Genomic DNA, 13,743 nt, shown 5'->3' on the forward strand with positions numbered 1-13,743 from the left:
TTCCTTTTTAAAGTATCGTTAAAAACTCTGACTTAAACACATTGAGTGAGTTTCAGCCCACTGACTTAAATGTATCAGATGGGTTTCAATCCATTGCAATTAATGTCATCAGAGAAGCTCAACCGTCCCCTCTGTGACTGGTAGAGCCTCTTCAGGTTGGCTCTCTAGGCCTCTGGGCCTGACCCTAGGAGTCTCTGACGGCCTCCTCGCTATCTGCTGGAACAGGGTGCTCCAGGATCATCTCCTACACTTCCTGACCAGACCTAGAGCCAGCCATTTCTCCAAGAAGTCCTGGTTTCCATGAGGGAGAAAGTGTTTCCAGACCACCATCTGGGTACCAGGGGTGCTCACTGTAACAGGCTTAATCATTACCTCCGGGCCTTTTCAGTATAAAAACATTTCTTAGTGTTTGTGTTAGCCTTCCCACCTTTGATCCACATGGAACTTGCTTTTGTATCTTATTGCTGGTCTGTTCCTGAGAAATCTGTCAGCCCATTTACAGCTCACATCCCTTTAATGAGAACTCCCAGGAGAAATTTCTCACTGCCAGTGCCTAGGAATGTTCACTGCTCTCGGCAACGAGGCTAGACACTGAACCTGTAGCCAATCTTATTCCCCTTGTTGCTTCAGCTGCCAGAGCTGGGAGCTAGGGGTCAGGGACCTGTGGCTTGAGGAGGATCCTTAAGAGGTCGCAGGGACATTCTGTACCCACCTTTCCCTCTAGCCTTACCCTCTTCCTGAGTGCCTGGCAATGACCTGCTTGCCATTTACAGGCACAGGCGCTTTTCTAGGGCTGCATCAACAGCAGGCCGTACTAGGTATCAGGAACCTTGAGACACTGCCCCTTGTGAAGCAGCACTTCCCAGCAGGGCACTGTCAGAGCTGCCAGGATGCCTCAGGAAAAGCACCCTCCCTGGCTCCATCCTGACAAATACTCTATGGTACAAGGTTGACCACTGATCTGCTCAGATGCATGGCTGGAAGCCAGCACCCTCATCCACAGTAACAAGTCTAAAGGCTGTTGCAGCATAACTATATGGTTACTTTAATATGTCCTGTCAGGGTGATACAACTGCACCAGCCAGGCTGGGGCAGAGGTGGTACAGGCCTCCTCATGGGTCAGGTGGCACTGAGGCCTTATTCTGAATGTGGATGGAGTTAGATACAGGAGTTCTGCTGCCACCACCCTCCACCCTCCTACACAACAGGCCAGGCCTGGACTGCCTTTCCAAGAAAAATGATCATCCTTCCCCTGGGCAGGAGGGCATGCCCTCCAACATGTGGGCCTGTACTTCTGGCCCGAGCTGACATGCACAGTAACCCAGAGGGAAGAGGCACCTCTGGTTCAAAGAGGGCTCAGAAAATGTGCACCCAAGCAGGGGTGCCATGGAAGCTTCTCCTCTCATGCTGGACAAGGACAGACACAAGCAAGTGCTCCTTGGAGAATGCCCCCACCCTGGTTGGAGACCAGTCCACATGAGTGGAGAATGGTTCCCATGGCTCCCAAGACAAAGTCCACAGTCTAGAGCCCCTCCACACTTCCCTCTCATTCCTTCCCACACCTTTTTTTCACTCTCTCCAACTGTGGAGGGTCCCACTCTGGCTCTCAGCTCAGTCTGGAGGCCCTCCCACCCCCACTTTCTTCATTGGCTGTGGGTCCTACCCGCAGAGCTGGAGCAGCAGTGCTGAAAGGAAGGTGGCAGCCCCCGTCCCTTACCTTTGATCTCCAGCCACTGCTCGTAGTCTTCCTCCTCATCCTCATCAGGAGACTGGAAGACGCTTGGGCGGCTGGCCACAGGTAGCTGCTTGGCATGCACATAGTTCTTAACCTGGCCTGGTGGGCTGCTGATGAGAGGCGGCCTCTTGCCAGTGCGGGGGAGTACTCGAGTGGGGGCACTGGGCGTGGTGGGCGGGGCATCTTGGGATGGAAGGAAAAATACTCATGCTCAAAGTCTGCGGTGCACAATTTCCTGTCTTCCCACCTCAATGTATGCCATAAGTTCATTAAGTGAGGCTGAGTCCCTGGCTTCCAGCATGGCAACTGGTAGGGGGTGGGGAGCTCAGAGAGGACGCCATCCTCATTTTACAGAAGAGGACACTAAGGCTCAGAAAAGAATGCCTTGCCATGGTCACCCAGCCTGGAGAAGATAGGCTGGGTTCTGCAGGCTGCAGCTCTGGCAGAAGACTCCCTAACACCTGCACCCAAAGCCCAGGGACGCGCCAGCACTTCTGGATAAGACCTGAATCCCCACACCTGGCTTATAACCGTTCCCTCTGTCAGTGACAAGCTGGAGACAGCCTATTCAGGGCTTTTCACAGTTCCTGGCCCGAGGGCCTATGGTGAAGGACTGATACATTCTTTCCTCCCCCTCTGTGGGTGAATTTGGCTTTATGTTAACTTTCTCAGCTGTCTCCTACAAAACCTGACAAAGACTGATGGCCAGCTATTTGGTCAGCAACATTCTTACATTAAAAGTAAGCTGATCAGTTAACTGTACAACCACAGACAGGAGTGGGCTCCCTATAGCATGGGATTCTCATACCTCACATGTCCCATGGGGCTCCTGTGGGCCAGGTGGCCCCCTCACCTATGGATAAGGGTCCCATCCCTCACATCTGAGCTGCTGCTCTAAATCACACTGTGGTTCCACAGCCCTGGTGTTGGTTTGTAACCCTCCAGGGAGCTTCCCTGGTAGAATTTTAAATTGGTCCTTGAATTCAGAGGGCAAGGAAAGACCAAAGAAAGAGGCAGGCCGCTCCAGGTTGGTAGGTAGCAATTGTAATGAGCAAAGGGAATTTACATATGAGGCTTGTCTTGGGTGGAAGCAAAATGAATGGATTCCCATACCCACCCACCCAATCTTAAAAGTTTATTAAAAAAAAAAAAAAAAGAACTTAACTGGGTTCAGTCATGTATACCACACAGGTATTCTCAATACCACATCACTATCTCAAGGCTATGTGCTTAGAGTAGCCTCTGGGAGCGGGGAAGACAAGGCAGGCCATATTTCAAGTACAGGGGAGAGACTGAAAAGCCTTTGGAATGCCAGGGTCCAGCTCACAAGTCCACTGGCGGGCACATCTTTTCAATGACATTTCCAACACCTGGGCCATGTTTAGTCAGGCCCCTTCCCCCAGATTGAAACCTGGCTCCTATGGGGCAAGAACCTTGAATGCTCTCCCTCTGGGCATTTACTGTAGGGATGAGCAGAATGAGGGTCCTCAATGAATGTGGGAGGAGAGGAAGAACTCTAGGGTGGGACCTGCCATTTCTGAGATGCCCAGGGACCCCACCCCCAAGGGGAGAGAGCTGGCAGAGTGAGCCCCAGCAGGGGGAGACACAGGGTGGGGGTGGCTGTACTCACCTGTGCTAGTCTGTGCCTTCTGCAACTTCAGAAACTGCTGCAAGAAGCTGCCATCATTAGCGAACTTGTTGGAAACGGAAGAGTTGTGTGCATTCGCAATTCTAGACCCAAGACAGAAGACAAAGAAGGTGAGCCACAGGAGGAAAGGCAGGGGCCTGCCTCGCCCCGCCACCGACATTCTCACCTAGTGGGACCCAAAATCCACCCCCAAAGATGTCTGGGAACTACTGAGAGCAGAGAGCAGCCTTCATTGTAAGATGGAATAATCTTGTCTGGCCAAGACAATACTACCTGTATTGATGTTATCTCTACCTGCAATATTGACCCTCCAGGTTCAAACAGTACCTCTAACAAAACAGCTTAAAAGCACCCGATCCTCCTGCACGGCACCTGTTGTACTTGTTAACTAATTAGCTGGGCTGTTTATTGGCTCCCATGTCCGTCTCCCCCACCAGACAACAGAGATTTCCAAGGCAGGGCCTGTGTGTCTGTGTCCATGTGTGACTGCAGTTCTGGGCCTGGGCCAGCCAGCGCCTCTGTGGGTACCACAGGTGCACAGCACAACACCCAAAGCAAGCTCTTGGTGGAAAGACTAAAGGGGAATTTTAAATTCTTATTAGACTCTTTTTTTCTGTTTGCAAAAAGTATATTTAAACATCTACTTTCGACAAGTCAGACCTCAGGCAAAACCAGGGACCCAAATGTTTAATTCAAATCTTGGAGCGTTTGGGTGGCTCAGTTGGTTAAGCGTCCGACTTAAGCTCAGGTCATGATCTCGCAATCCGTGAGTTTGAGTCCCTCATCCGGCTCTGTGCTGACAGCTCAGAGCCTCAAGCCTGGTTCAGATTCTGGGTCTCCCTCTCTCTCTCTGCCCTTCTACCACTTATGCTCGGTCTCTCTCTCCCTCAAAAAATAAACATTAAAATTATTTTTTTAATTCAAATCCATTTTCCCTGCTCATAAAAGCAATAGATGTTTACTATGGACCAACCAGAAACATTTAATAATAGAAAGCAAATGGAAAAACCCAAAAGAGTCTTTTCCCCTCAAAACAATCTCTGCTAACTTTTTGGTATATTTCTTTGAAATAGAAGGAAATAAGGCTACGATCATAGTATATATCCTACTTCTTCCATTTTCTACTGTAACATACCATCTTGCCCAAATCTCAGAAATTCCTTGTATATACTGCTTTCAAGGACACACATCACTCCATCGCATACAGACACATCCAATAACAGGTGAAGGCTCAGGGAGCCCATAGATCTAGCCTTTTTCCTTTAAAATTAAGTTTTATTCTTCTAGAAATCTGTTATAATGAACTAAAAATGGAAACAACTTCATCACAAAAAGCACTGGTTAAATAAATTACAAGACTTCCATAGGGCTGCAGACGAAGGACCACTGAAAAGTTAAAATTTTAGAGATAAAGCAATAAAGTACATTAAATAAAAAACAAAAAAAAAAGCAGGGTATAAAGCAACTATAGTATGGCCCTATTTATATCAAAAATATTTGAATTTTAAAATAGATGAATTTGAACTTAAAATCACATGCTTTTTGAATTAAAATTAGAAAAATCCATCAAAATGCAACCAGCACTGTCTCTGGGTTGCAGGGTTAGATCTGATTTTGGTTTAGCCTTGTTTTCCTATCCTTCATTTTCCAGAATATCTAGGCTTTTTAAGGTTGTTTTTTTTTTTTTTTTTTTTTAAATACAAAGAAGGATCTGCAGATAACTAGCTTTGGCATTAAACAAGCAGAGCCTCTGGTGGCCCCTGTCCTCATGCTGTATCTCCCTCATGAGGGACAGAAAGAAGGTGGGGACAATGAAAGACAAGAAAACACCTCAGGGCATCAGCAAGACAGCAAATGAATCCCACTTGAAAAGCACCCATTAACAGATGATAAGGGATATTATGCCATTAAAAATGCTGGTTCCTGAAGAACAGATAAACAAAACATGATCCATCTCCACAAGAGAATACTATGTGGCCAAAAAAAGCAATGAAGTCCTGACGCATACTAAAAAGTGGTAAACCTTGGAAACATTACGTCCAGCGAAAGAAGACAACACCAAAGGCCAAATGTTATATGAAATGACAAGAATAGCTTAATCCACAAAGACAGTAAGCTAAGAGCTGGGGAAATAAGGAGTAACTGCAAATGGGGCTGTGTTTCCTTTTGGGATGATACAAATGTTTCAGAACTAGGGAATGGTGATGACTGCATGATGCTGTGAATATACTAAAAAATCACAAAATTGTACAGTTTCAAAGATCGATTTTATGGCATACTAATTACATCTCAAGAATGAACCTTAAGAACTATGATGGTTCTAAAGAGTTGTAATGCAAGGAAAAGCTTTTCTTAAAATGTTGAGGGGGAAGTAGCAAATGAAATTGCAACTTTGTGAAACAAAGACATGGGAGAGGACTATAGCAAAGTGGATGCTTCCAGGCAACTTGAATATTTATTTCTCCAGTGAAAAACTCCATTGTTTTTTAACTGTTTATTTATCTGAGAGAAAGAGAGCGCGAGCCAGTGCGAGTGTGCACAGGAGAGGGGCAGAGAGGGAGACAGAGGATCCCAAGCAGGCTCTGCACTGTCAGTGTGGAGCACAAAACATGAGATCACAATCTGAGCCAAAATCAAGTATCGGATGCTAAATCGACTGAGCCCCCCAGACGCCCCTTCAGTGAGAAATTGTAAAACTAGTTGTTTTATGCTTTTACAATGAAGAAATTAACCTTATTTCCAAAGCTACCTGTATTATGCACCCAACCACATGATGCTCCCCTTCAGTTGTCTGATCCTGGCGTTAGGATCCAGCTGCTTCCAGGATCTTCTGAAAGCATTCCTACAGGTCTTTCCCATCTTGGTATAAGTTCTTCCATAACACTAGGGCAAGAGCCCAAAAGCCCAATGACTGGGGCGCCTGGGTGGCTTAGTCGGTTAAGCGTCCAACTTTCACTTAGGTCGTGATCTCGCAGTTTGTGGGTTCAGGCCCCGCGTCGGGCTCTATGCTGACTGCCAGCTCAGAGCCTGGAGCCTGTTTCAGTCTGTGACTCCCTTCTCTCTCTGACCCTCCCCTGCTCACGCTGTCTCTCTCTCTCCTAGAAATAAATAAAACATTAAAAAAAAAAAAAAAGCCCAATGACTTACAGATCACTCCATATCTAGTCCCACATTCATGAATGCCTCAGAGATCCCTGGCTCTGGGTTCCCATAAGAATAAGGTCTGGGGGTGCAAGGGTGGCTCAGTTGGTTAAGCACTTAACTCTTGGTTTTGGCTCAGATCATGGTCTCTCACAGTTCACGAGATTGAGCCCCAAGTCGGGCTCCGTGCTGACAGCGTGGAGCCTGCTTGGGATTCTCTCTCTCTCTCTCTCTCTCTCTCTCTCTCTCTCTGCCCCTCCCCACTCACCCACACACATGCTCTCTCAAAATAAATAAATAAACTTAAAAAAAAAAAGAGAATAAGGTCTAAGTTCTGTCCTTATGGAAATGCCACAAATGCTTAGAAAAGCTGGGAGCTAGGCCAGCTTTGTAGAGGGTTTAATATGTTCCATTCTTCAAAGCCCAGAGGAAGGGGCCTGCCTCTCTAATGATCAATCTCCAGCCTGAAATTCTTGGATCTTCTCATCCTGATCACATCACCACTGCTGAAAACTCTTGGGTGCCCTCAACATTTCTCAGGAAAGGGAGAGGGAAACCCTCTCTGATCAACCCCCTGCTTGGCTCTGAAACAACTCCTTTGGTGCAGTTTGGGCCACCTGACACACAAGGGCTCTCTTCCCTTCCTGCCTTCTGCCAGACAGGCCTTTCCCTACTTTCTCAATAGGCTGGCTCTGAGAACACAAAAGAGCCTCTACTGGGCTCCTACGGTGGCCCACACTGCCTCTTGTTAGCCACTGGCAGCTCTGGGGGTAGAACTGGTATTTCCTTTGTTAGTAGACTGTGAGTCCCATAAGGATAGAGATGGAGTCTGGGTTTTTGCTCTGTGCTGCATCCCTGGCCCCAAGCCCACAGCTGCTCATCAGTAAATAACTGGTGAACACAGACAGGCCATCCTCTGTGCTCCCACATACCCCTCATTTTTCTCTTGCCACCTGAGCCTCCTGAAAGAGCATCTGTGTCACTCCCTGCATCATCAGGCTGTGGCCAGGTGCAGGTATATCCTAACTGATGCTGAACACAAAAACTTCTGCCAGTGACCCTCTAAGACCCCAATCCAGCCACACAGGGGCACTTACTCGCCAGGATGTGGGGGCTGAGGGCTAATGACCACCTGATTCTGCTTGGCTTTCTGCTCCATTTTGGCTTCAATTTCACGTTTCTTCTGAGCAATGAGCTCTTCCTGGTGAAGTATGTTCATGTTCATCTTTCCAGACTTGGGAGGTGCAACCCCAAACCACCGGTTTGCTTTCCCTGAGGGGACAGAAGCATATCAGAAATCATCATTACTCCACAAACATGTTCAACAGCTGCTACAGGAAAAGCCCAGTTGCTGCTGCCTGCATCAACGGACATTTAAGCATCCACTTCTTCATTTATTCCATGAATGTTTACTGAGTTATGTACCAGATGCTCTGCTCAACTAGGGAAGGGGTCTCTGCCCATGTGGATCTCACCTTGGGGTAAAAAGACAATAGACTTACAACAAAAAAGTATCCTCAAAATCATAATAGACGCTCTCTGCTAGGAACAAAAAAAAGGGGGGGGGGGGGAGAATAATAGAAGAGCAACCTATACAACTAGAGCAGCCAGAAAATAACTGTTAGCAAAGAAGACATTTAAGCTAAAACCAGAAAGATAAAGGGCCAGCCTCTTGAAAAGCCACATAGGGAACTATCTAGGCAGAGTAAGGAGCAGTTGCAAAAAGAAGCCTGGTATACGCAAGAACCAGCAAGGGCCCAGTATGGCCAGAGTCGACTGTTCCAGGAATGGGGGTGGAAGGGCAATGTAGGAGTTTAGGTTTTACTTAAACAGCTTTGGGAAGTGACAAGGGAGTATTACGCTGACAAACAGTATCTTTAAGGTCATCCTGGCTACTACTTGGAGAGAGTACATGGTGGCAGCAAGAGACCAATGAGGAGGCGTGCAGGCTCCAAAAAAAAGATAATGGTGTCTTCAGATGTTAAGCGCAGAGATGGACAAGACACCTCAAAGGCTTCCCAAAGGACTCAGAATAAAATCCAAATTCTGAAAGCTGACTTTCAGGGCCCTGTCAGAAATGACTCCCCTCCTCACTTCCACTTCATTCTTTGATAGTTTTTAAAACGACAAGCTTCCCTCCAGGTATTCCCATAGCTGGCACCCTCTGATCTCAAAGGTCTTCTGCTTAAAAAGACCTTCCTTAACTATCCAGTATCAGCAGCCTCCACCTCCATTCTCTCACATCATTATAACCTCTGTAAATATTTCCTTTTGGTGTGCTATCTGATGCCCCAGTAGAAAATAATCTTCAGGATGGCAGGGCCCTTTTTGGTTACCACTGCAACCCCAGCGCCTAGCATAATGCCTGGCATACAGTATTTCCTGAATGGGTGAATGCATCCCAGTCAGGGGTTGGCGGGGAGAAAGGGGGGCGCGGCTAGCCTGGGAGAGAGGGAAAGGCAAGCCTTGTGTTAACGTGGGGGCTCGAAAGACTCAGAAAAGTGTGTACAGAGAGTCCTAGAGTACTTCGGAAAAGCAGCTTTTCTAGAAAGCGGACACAGGCCAGACGGCGGCTGCTCGAAGAAAGGGGCGCAGGACAGCCCAAGGTTGCCACTGTTTCGGGGAGCAGAGCTCTGAGCAGCTCTGAAGGCGATTATTTCGAAAAGTGCACACAGGGCCGACCCAGTGGCCGCCTTTATGGAATGCCGGCGCCCTCAGCAAACCAGGCGGTGGGGGCAGCAACAGGGTCTGGGGTCTCGGGAGACGGGGAAGACGCAGAAGCCGCCACTTCGGGACGCCCCGAGGGCTCAGACGAAAGGCTAATAGGTCGGGTTAAACCCAACGGGACGACTAAACGGCGACACGTAGCCCCGAGGACCCAAGCGAGCGCTTGAGGGGAGGCGGGGGCTGTTACCTGCAACATCCCGGTTGTCCATCTTGAGACTCATCCAATCCCACAATGCTCCAGTTCCACTTGAGAAGCCTTGTTATAGTGCGCATGGCCTGACGGGAGATGTAGTCTGTGTCGGCAAACCAAGCCCGGCCACTCCGTAGACACCTGGAGCCTTTCCTCAAGAAAAGCAAACCTCAGCCTATTGGCAATTTCTGGTCTCAGTCCTGCGGACCAAAGGGCATTGCCTTTTCTCACCCTTTCTCGGAGCCGCAACCACTCCAAAGGCAAACTACATGTTCCAGAATGCTTTATGAGGCAGCTCTCGCGAAATATGTGAAAAGTGCCCCGCCCCACCCCGCGCCTGCTTCCGCCTCCCTGTGGCGGCGGCTTGTTGTTGTGGAGGCCAAAATGGCGGCTCAAGCAGCGGCGGCCGCTCAGGCGGCTGCGGCCCAGGCAGCGCAGGCGGAGGCGGCCGAGTCGTGGTACCTGGCGCTTCTGGGCTTCGCCGAGCACTTCCGCACTTCCAGCCCGCCCAAGATCCGCCTGTGTGTGCACTGCCTGCAGGCCGTGTTCCCCTTCAAGCCGCCTCAGCGCATCGAGGCCCGCACGCACTTGCAGCTTGGTTCCGTGCTCTACCACCACACCAAGAACAGCGAGCAGGCGCGCAGCCACCTGGAGAAGGCGGTGAGCGCGGACCCGGCCGCGAGGGAGGAGGCGCGGGCTCTTTTCGGGGCCTGGGCTGACGGACTGAGACCCCGGCGGGCAGGGGCCGCCTGGCCTGTCTTCGGGGACCTGGGGCGCGACTTCAAGACGAGCAGCGGGACCCCGAAGCCGCCAGCCGCTCAGGGCACCCGAGGGCCTTTCTCTGTACCTTACTTAACGTCTTTGGTGACACGCAGGGCCCCAGGATCCCGCTCAGGGTACTCGAGAGCTGTCTCATCAGGAGCAATAGGGTCCCCAAATTCTTCAGGATTTCAGCAGGATGTCATCTGTTGGCGCCTGTGGGAACGCCACCAGATCGGCCAGTGGGTCCTGCAGCTTTCAGCTCCCCAGGGCATCAGCATGACCGTTCCTTCCTGAAGTGACTCAGGATAGGGAAGGGTCAAGGTGACAGTTCAGGCATCCCTTGGGAACTTGAAATTTGGTCTCCCAGGAAACCTAAGAAGGCATCCTCTCCCTAGACCCGGAAGTCTGGTAGAAGTGTCTGGAGGGTATTATGTCCCTGTCACTGATGCAGGGAGTCGTAGATGGGAGGCAGAGGCACAGAGGGAAGAGGTTAAGATCTTGTAAGGGGGCAGAACTCAGGAGGGCCTACATTCCAGGACCATTTGGTGGAGTGGGGTGGGGGAATGTCTAAGCTTCTGCTTTTTCTGTATCCATGGTGACTTCTCTTCCTCCCACCCTCCATTTAGTCTATCCCCTTCAGAAGAAAGACTCCATCCCTCCATCTTGACTTGTGGGATCTTGGTGCTTCAAAGAATGTGGCAAAGTGGCCATCGTTGTGTCCGTTCTGGCCTTGACGTTTCTTATCACAGGAACACTGCTGCTGTCAGACCAGGCCTCCATTTGCCATTTACCCAGCTTTATCCTGCTTAGAGATTTCTTGAAAACAATCAACTTTTTATTTATTTTTAATCTTTTTAATGTTTATTTTTCAGAGAGAGAGACAGAGTGCAAGCAGGGGAGGGGCAGAGAGAGAGGGAGACACAGAATCCTAAGCAGGGTCCAGGCTCCCAGTACAGAGCCTGACGCAGGGCTGGAACTCATGAACGGTGAGATCATGACCTGAGCTGAAGTCGGAAGCGTTAATAACTGACTGAGCCACCCATGCGCCTCTTTTTTTTTTTTTTAAGTATATTTATTTATTTTGAGAGAAAGAGAGCGAGCATGAGTTGGGGAGGGCCAGAGAGAGAGGGAGAGAGAAAGAATCCCAAGCAGGCTCTGCACCATCAGTGCAGAGCGCAATGCAGAGCTCAGTCTCACAAACCGTGAGATCAGAACCCAAATTGAGATCAGCAGTTGGACACTTAACTGACTCAGCCACCCAAGCACCCCAAGGATCAAGTTAAATTTTTATTTTTTTTTAATATTTATTTATTTTTGAGAGAGAGAGAGTGAGTGAGTGGGGGAGGGGTGGAGAGAGGGAGACACAGAATCCGAAGCAGGCTCCAGGCTCTGAGCTGTCAGCACAGAGCCTGATATGGGGCTCAAACCTACGAACTGCGAGATCATGACCCGAGATGAAGTCGGACGCTCAACCGACTGAGCCACCCAGGCGCCCCTAAATTTTTAGAACTTACTGATCTAAGGTAAATCCAAGTCCACCTGTGGCTAGTAATGAGTTGCCTTTGGGAAGATATCAGATCTTTATTTTGCAGACTGTAGAGAGTTGGAAGGGGACTTCAGTCCTTCATTGATCACCGTCCTTGTTTTAGGAGTGAGGCAGTATTGGTCCAGAGGGATGAAGTGATTTGCCCAAAGCTACACAGCAAGTTACTAACAAAACTGGCTCAAACCTGGGCTCACGATCACCAACTTCAGTGCCAAGACAATAAGTCATTATTGTTTCTTTGGAGTTTTTCTTTCTTCCTTTTATTATTATTTTTTTTTAAGTCTATTTATTTATGTTGAGAAAGAGACAGCACCAGCAAGGGTGGGGCAGAGAGAAAAGAGGGGAGAGAAAATCCCAACCAGGCTCCAGACTGTCAGCGCAGAGCTCGATGTGGAGCTCGAACTCACAGACTGTGAGATCATGACCTGAGCTGAAACCAGGAGTCTGACTCTTAACTGACTGAGCCACCCAGACGCCCCTAGTTTTTTGTTTTTTTTTTTCTCTTATTCATTCAGCAGATATTCAGCTCACATCAGGTGCCAAGCTCTATTCTAAGTGCTGTGGATCAGGGGTGACTAAAATAGTCTTTGTCAACGTGAGCTTATGTTTTAGTAAAGGAGACAAACATTGAATATGTAGTAGAAGGTTACGCAGTGAAAGACGAACCATGGAAAATATGGTCCAGCGTGAAGAGATGGAGTTGATGGGGAGCTTTTTTTGGCAGAGGTAGTGAGGAAGGATACTACAAATACTCCTATTTGTAGGAGTGACGTTTGAGCAAAGGTCTGAGTGGGATGGGGAAAGCAAACTTGGAGAACAACTCAGAATATCAGGTTGGTCCTAGGAATGCCTGAGCTGTGACCGGTAGTGGAAGGTCTCTCCTGGGCAGTGATGAGGCTGAGATCAAATGAAGCCCCAGACTTACTTGGGTGTGAGGGTGCTCGAGACTGTGACTGCTCAGGCCTGGTGGCCCATGTCTTCAGTGAATTGAGGTTCTAAAGCTCTCTTCTCTGGATTAACAACAAATCCTGCCACCTCCCTTCCCTTGCCTCAAGGGTCATTCACTGTTTTTCTAGCAGTGGTTGATAGTCGGTGTGTATATGGTCATATTTTGCCCACCCAGTGCTGTGCAGGGGAAGCAGCCATGCCTCAGATTACTTCCTTGTAGCCACTGGGCTTTTGGACCCATGATTTAAACCCTTATGCTTGTGAAGCACCTTCCCTTGATTTTACAGAACCCTGAATCTTGTGGGGTTTTCCACAGAGCCACAAGTTCGCCTCTGTGGCTCACACTGACATTATACTTGGAAATCCCTTCCTTTCTGTTGGGTGTATCCCCAGCTGGGAATTTGTCCAGATTTCAGTTAAAGTGCTGTTCTCCATGCTGTTTTTTTCTGCAATTGTATGTTATCTCCTATTGTGTTACAACACAAGCATGCTTTCTTTATCTTTGCTCTTTATTGGTCCTGTGATTTTCCCCAAATCAGGCTTTACTCCTTCCTTTCCCACACTCGCTCAATAAAAAATCGTAATCCGTTCTTTTAGAAGTGGTTTGTTTCTAGTCCTGAAGAGCAAATGGCCAAGGAAGTTTCCATTTCTTTTGAGGGAGCTAACACAGAATATCAAAAAACATTTTTTTTTTTTAAGTAAACTCTACCCCTAACATGGGGCTTGAACTCACAACCGTGAGACACAGAGTTGCATACTCCACTGACTGAGCCAGCCAGGTGCCCCCAAACCCCCTTTTTAATTTATTTTAAGTAAATGATCCTTAAGTATTTTGTGACTATTTTCTCCCTGATCATTCCTCTTGCTGTTCTTTTCGGAACTAGTTTTCTGTAACTTATGAGTGTTTTAGACAAAACTTTTTTAAAATGTTTATTTTGAGAGAGTGGGGGGGGGGGCGCGGGCAGAGAGAGGGAGAGAGAGAGAGAATCCCACCTGAACTTAGTACTGCATTTGGCTTCCCTGTTATTTTCACATCTTTTGCTTTC

At 48.4% G+C, this 13,743-nt stretch overlaps 2 protein-coding genes across 4 annotated transcripts in view; one reads left to right on the top strand and one right to left on the bottom strand.

The window, feature by feature from the left end:
* The window catches only part of SUGP1 (SURP and G-patch domain containing 1), a 30,014-nt gene extending 20,390 nt beyond the window's left edge, over positions 1-9,624 (bottom strand). Inside the window, exons 1-4 of the mRNA XM_077777029.1 lie at positions 9,439-9,624; positions 7,622-7,796; positions 3,366-3,466; positions 1,718-1,918 (exon numbers count right to left, since the gene is read on the bottom strand). Of these exons, the coding sequence (XP_077633155.1) occupies positions 1,718-1,918; positions 3,366-3,466; positions 7,622-7,796; positions 9,439-9,472 (511 nt within the window). The 5' untranslated portion in view covers positions 9,473-9,624. The remainder of the gene's footprint in view (positions 1-1,717; positions 1,919-3,365; positions 3,467-7,621; positions 7,797-9,438) is intronic.
* Positions 9,625-9,810: 186 nt separating this feature from the next.
* MAU2 (MAU2 sister chromatid cohesion factor) overlaps positions 9,811-13,743 on the top strand; it is a 29,650-nt gene continuing 25,717 nt past the window's right edge. For all 3 annotated transcript variants that reach the window (XM_077777031.1, XM_077777032.1, XM_077777033.1), the window contains exon 1: positions 9,811-10,101. In XM_077777031.1, coding sequence (XP_077633157.1) covers positions 9,826-10,101 — 276 coding nt within the window. In that variant the 5' untranslated portion in view covers positions 9,811-9,825. The remainder of the gene's footprint in view (positions 10,102-13,743) is intronic.

Source organism: Crocuta crocuta, unplaced genomic scaffold (genome assembly GCF_008692635.1).
Source record: "Crocuta crocuta isolate KB4526 unplaced genomic scaffold, BGI_CrCroc_1.0 scaffold77, whole genome shotgun sequence".
In the NCBI taxonomy this organism is placed as follows: Eukaryota; Metazoa; Chordata; class Mammalia; order Carnivora; family Hyaenidae; genus Crocuta; species Crocuta crocuta.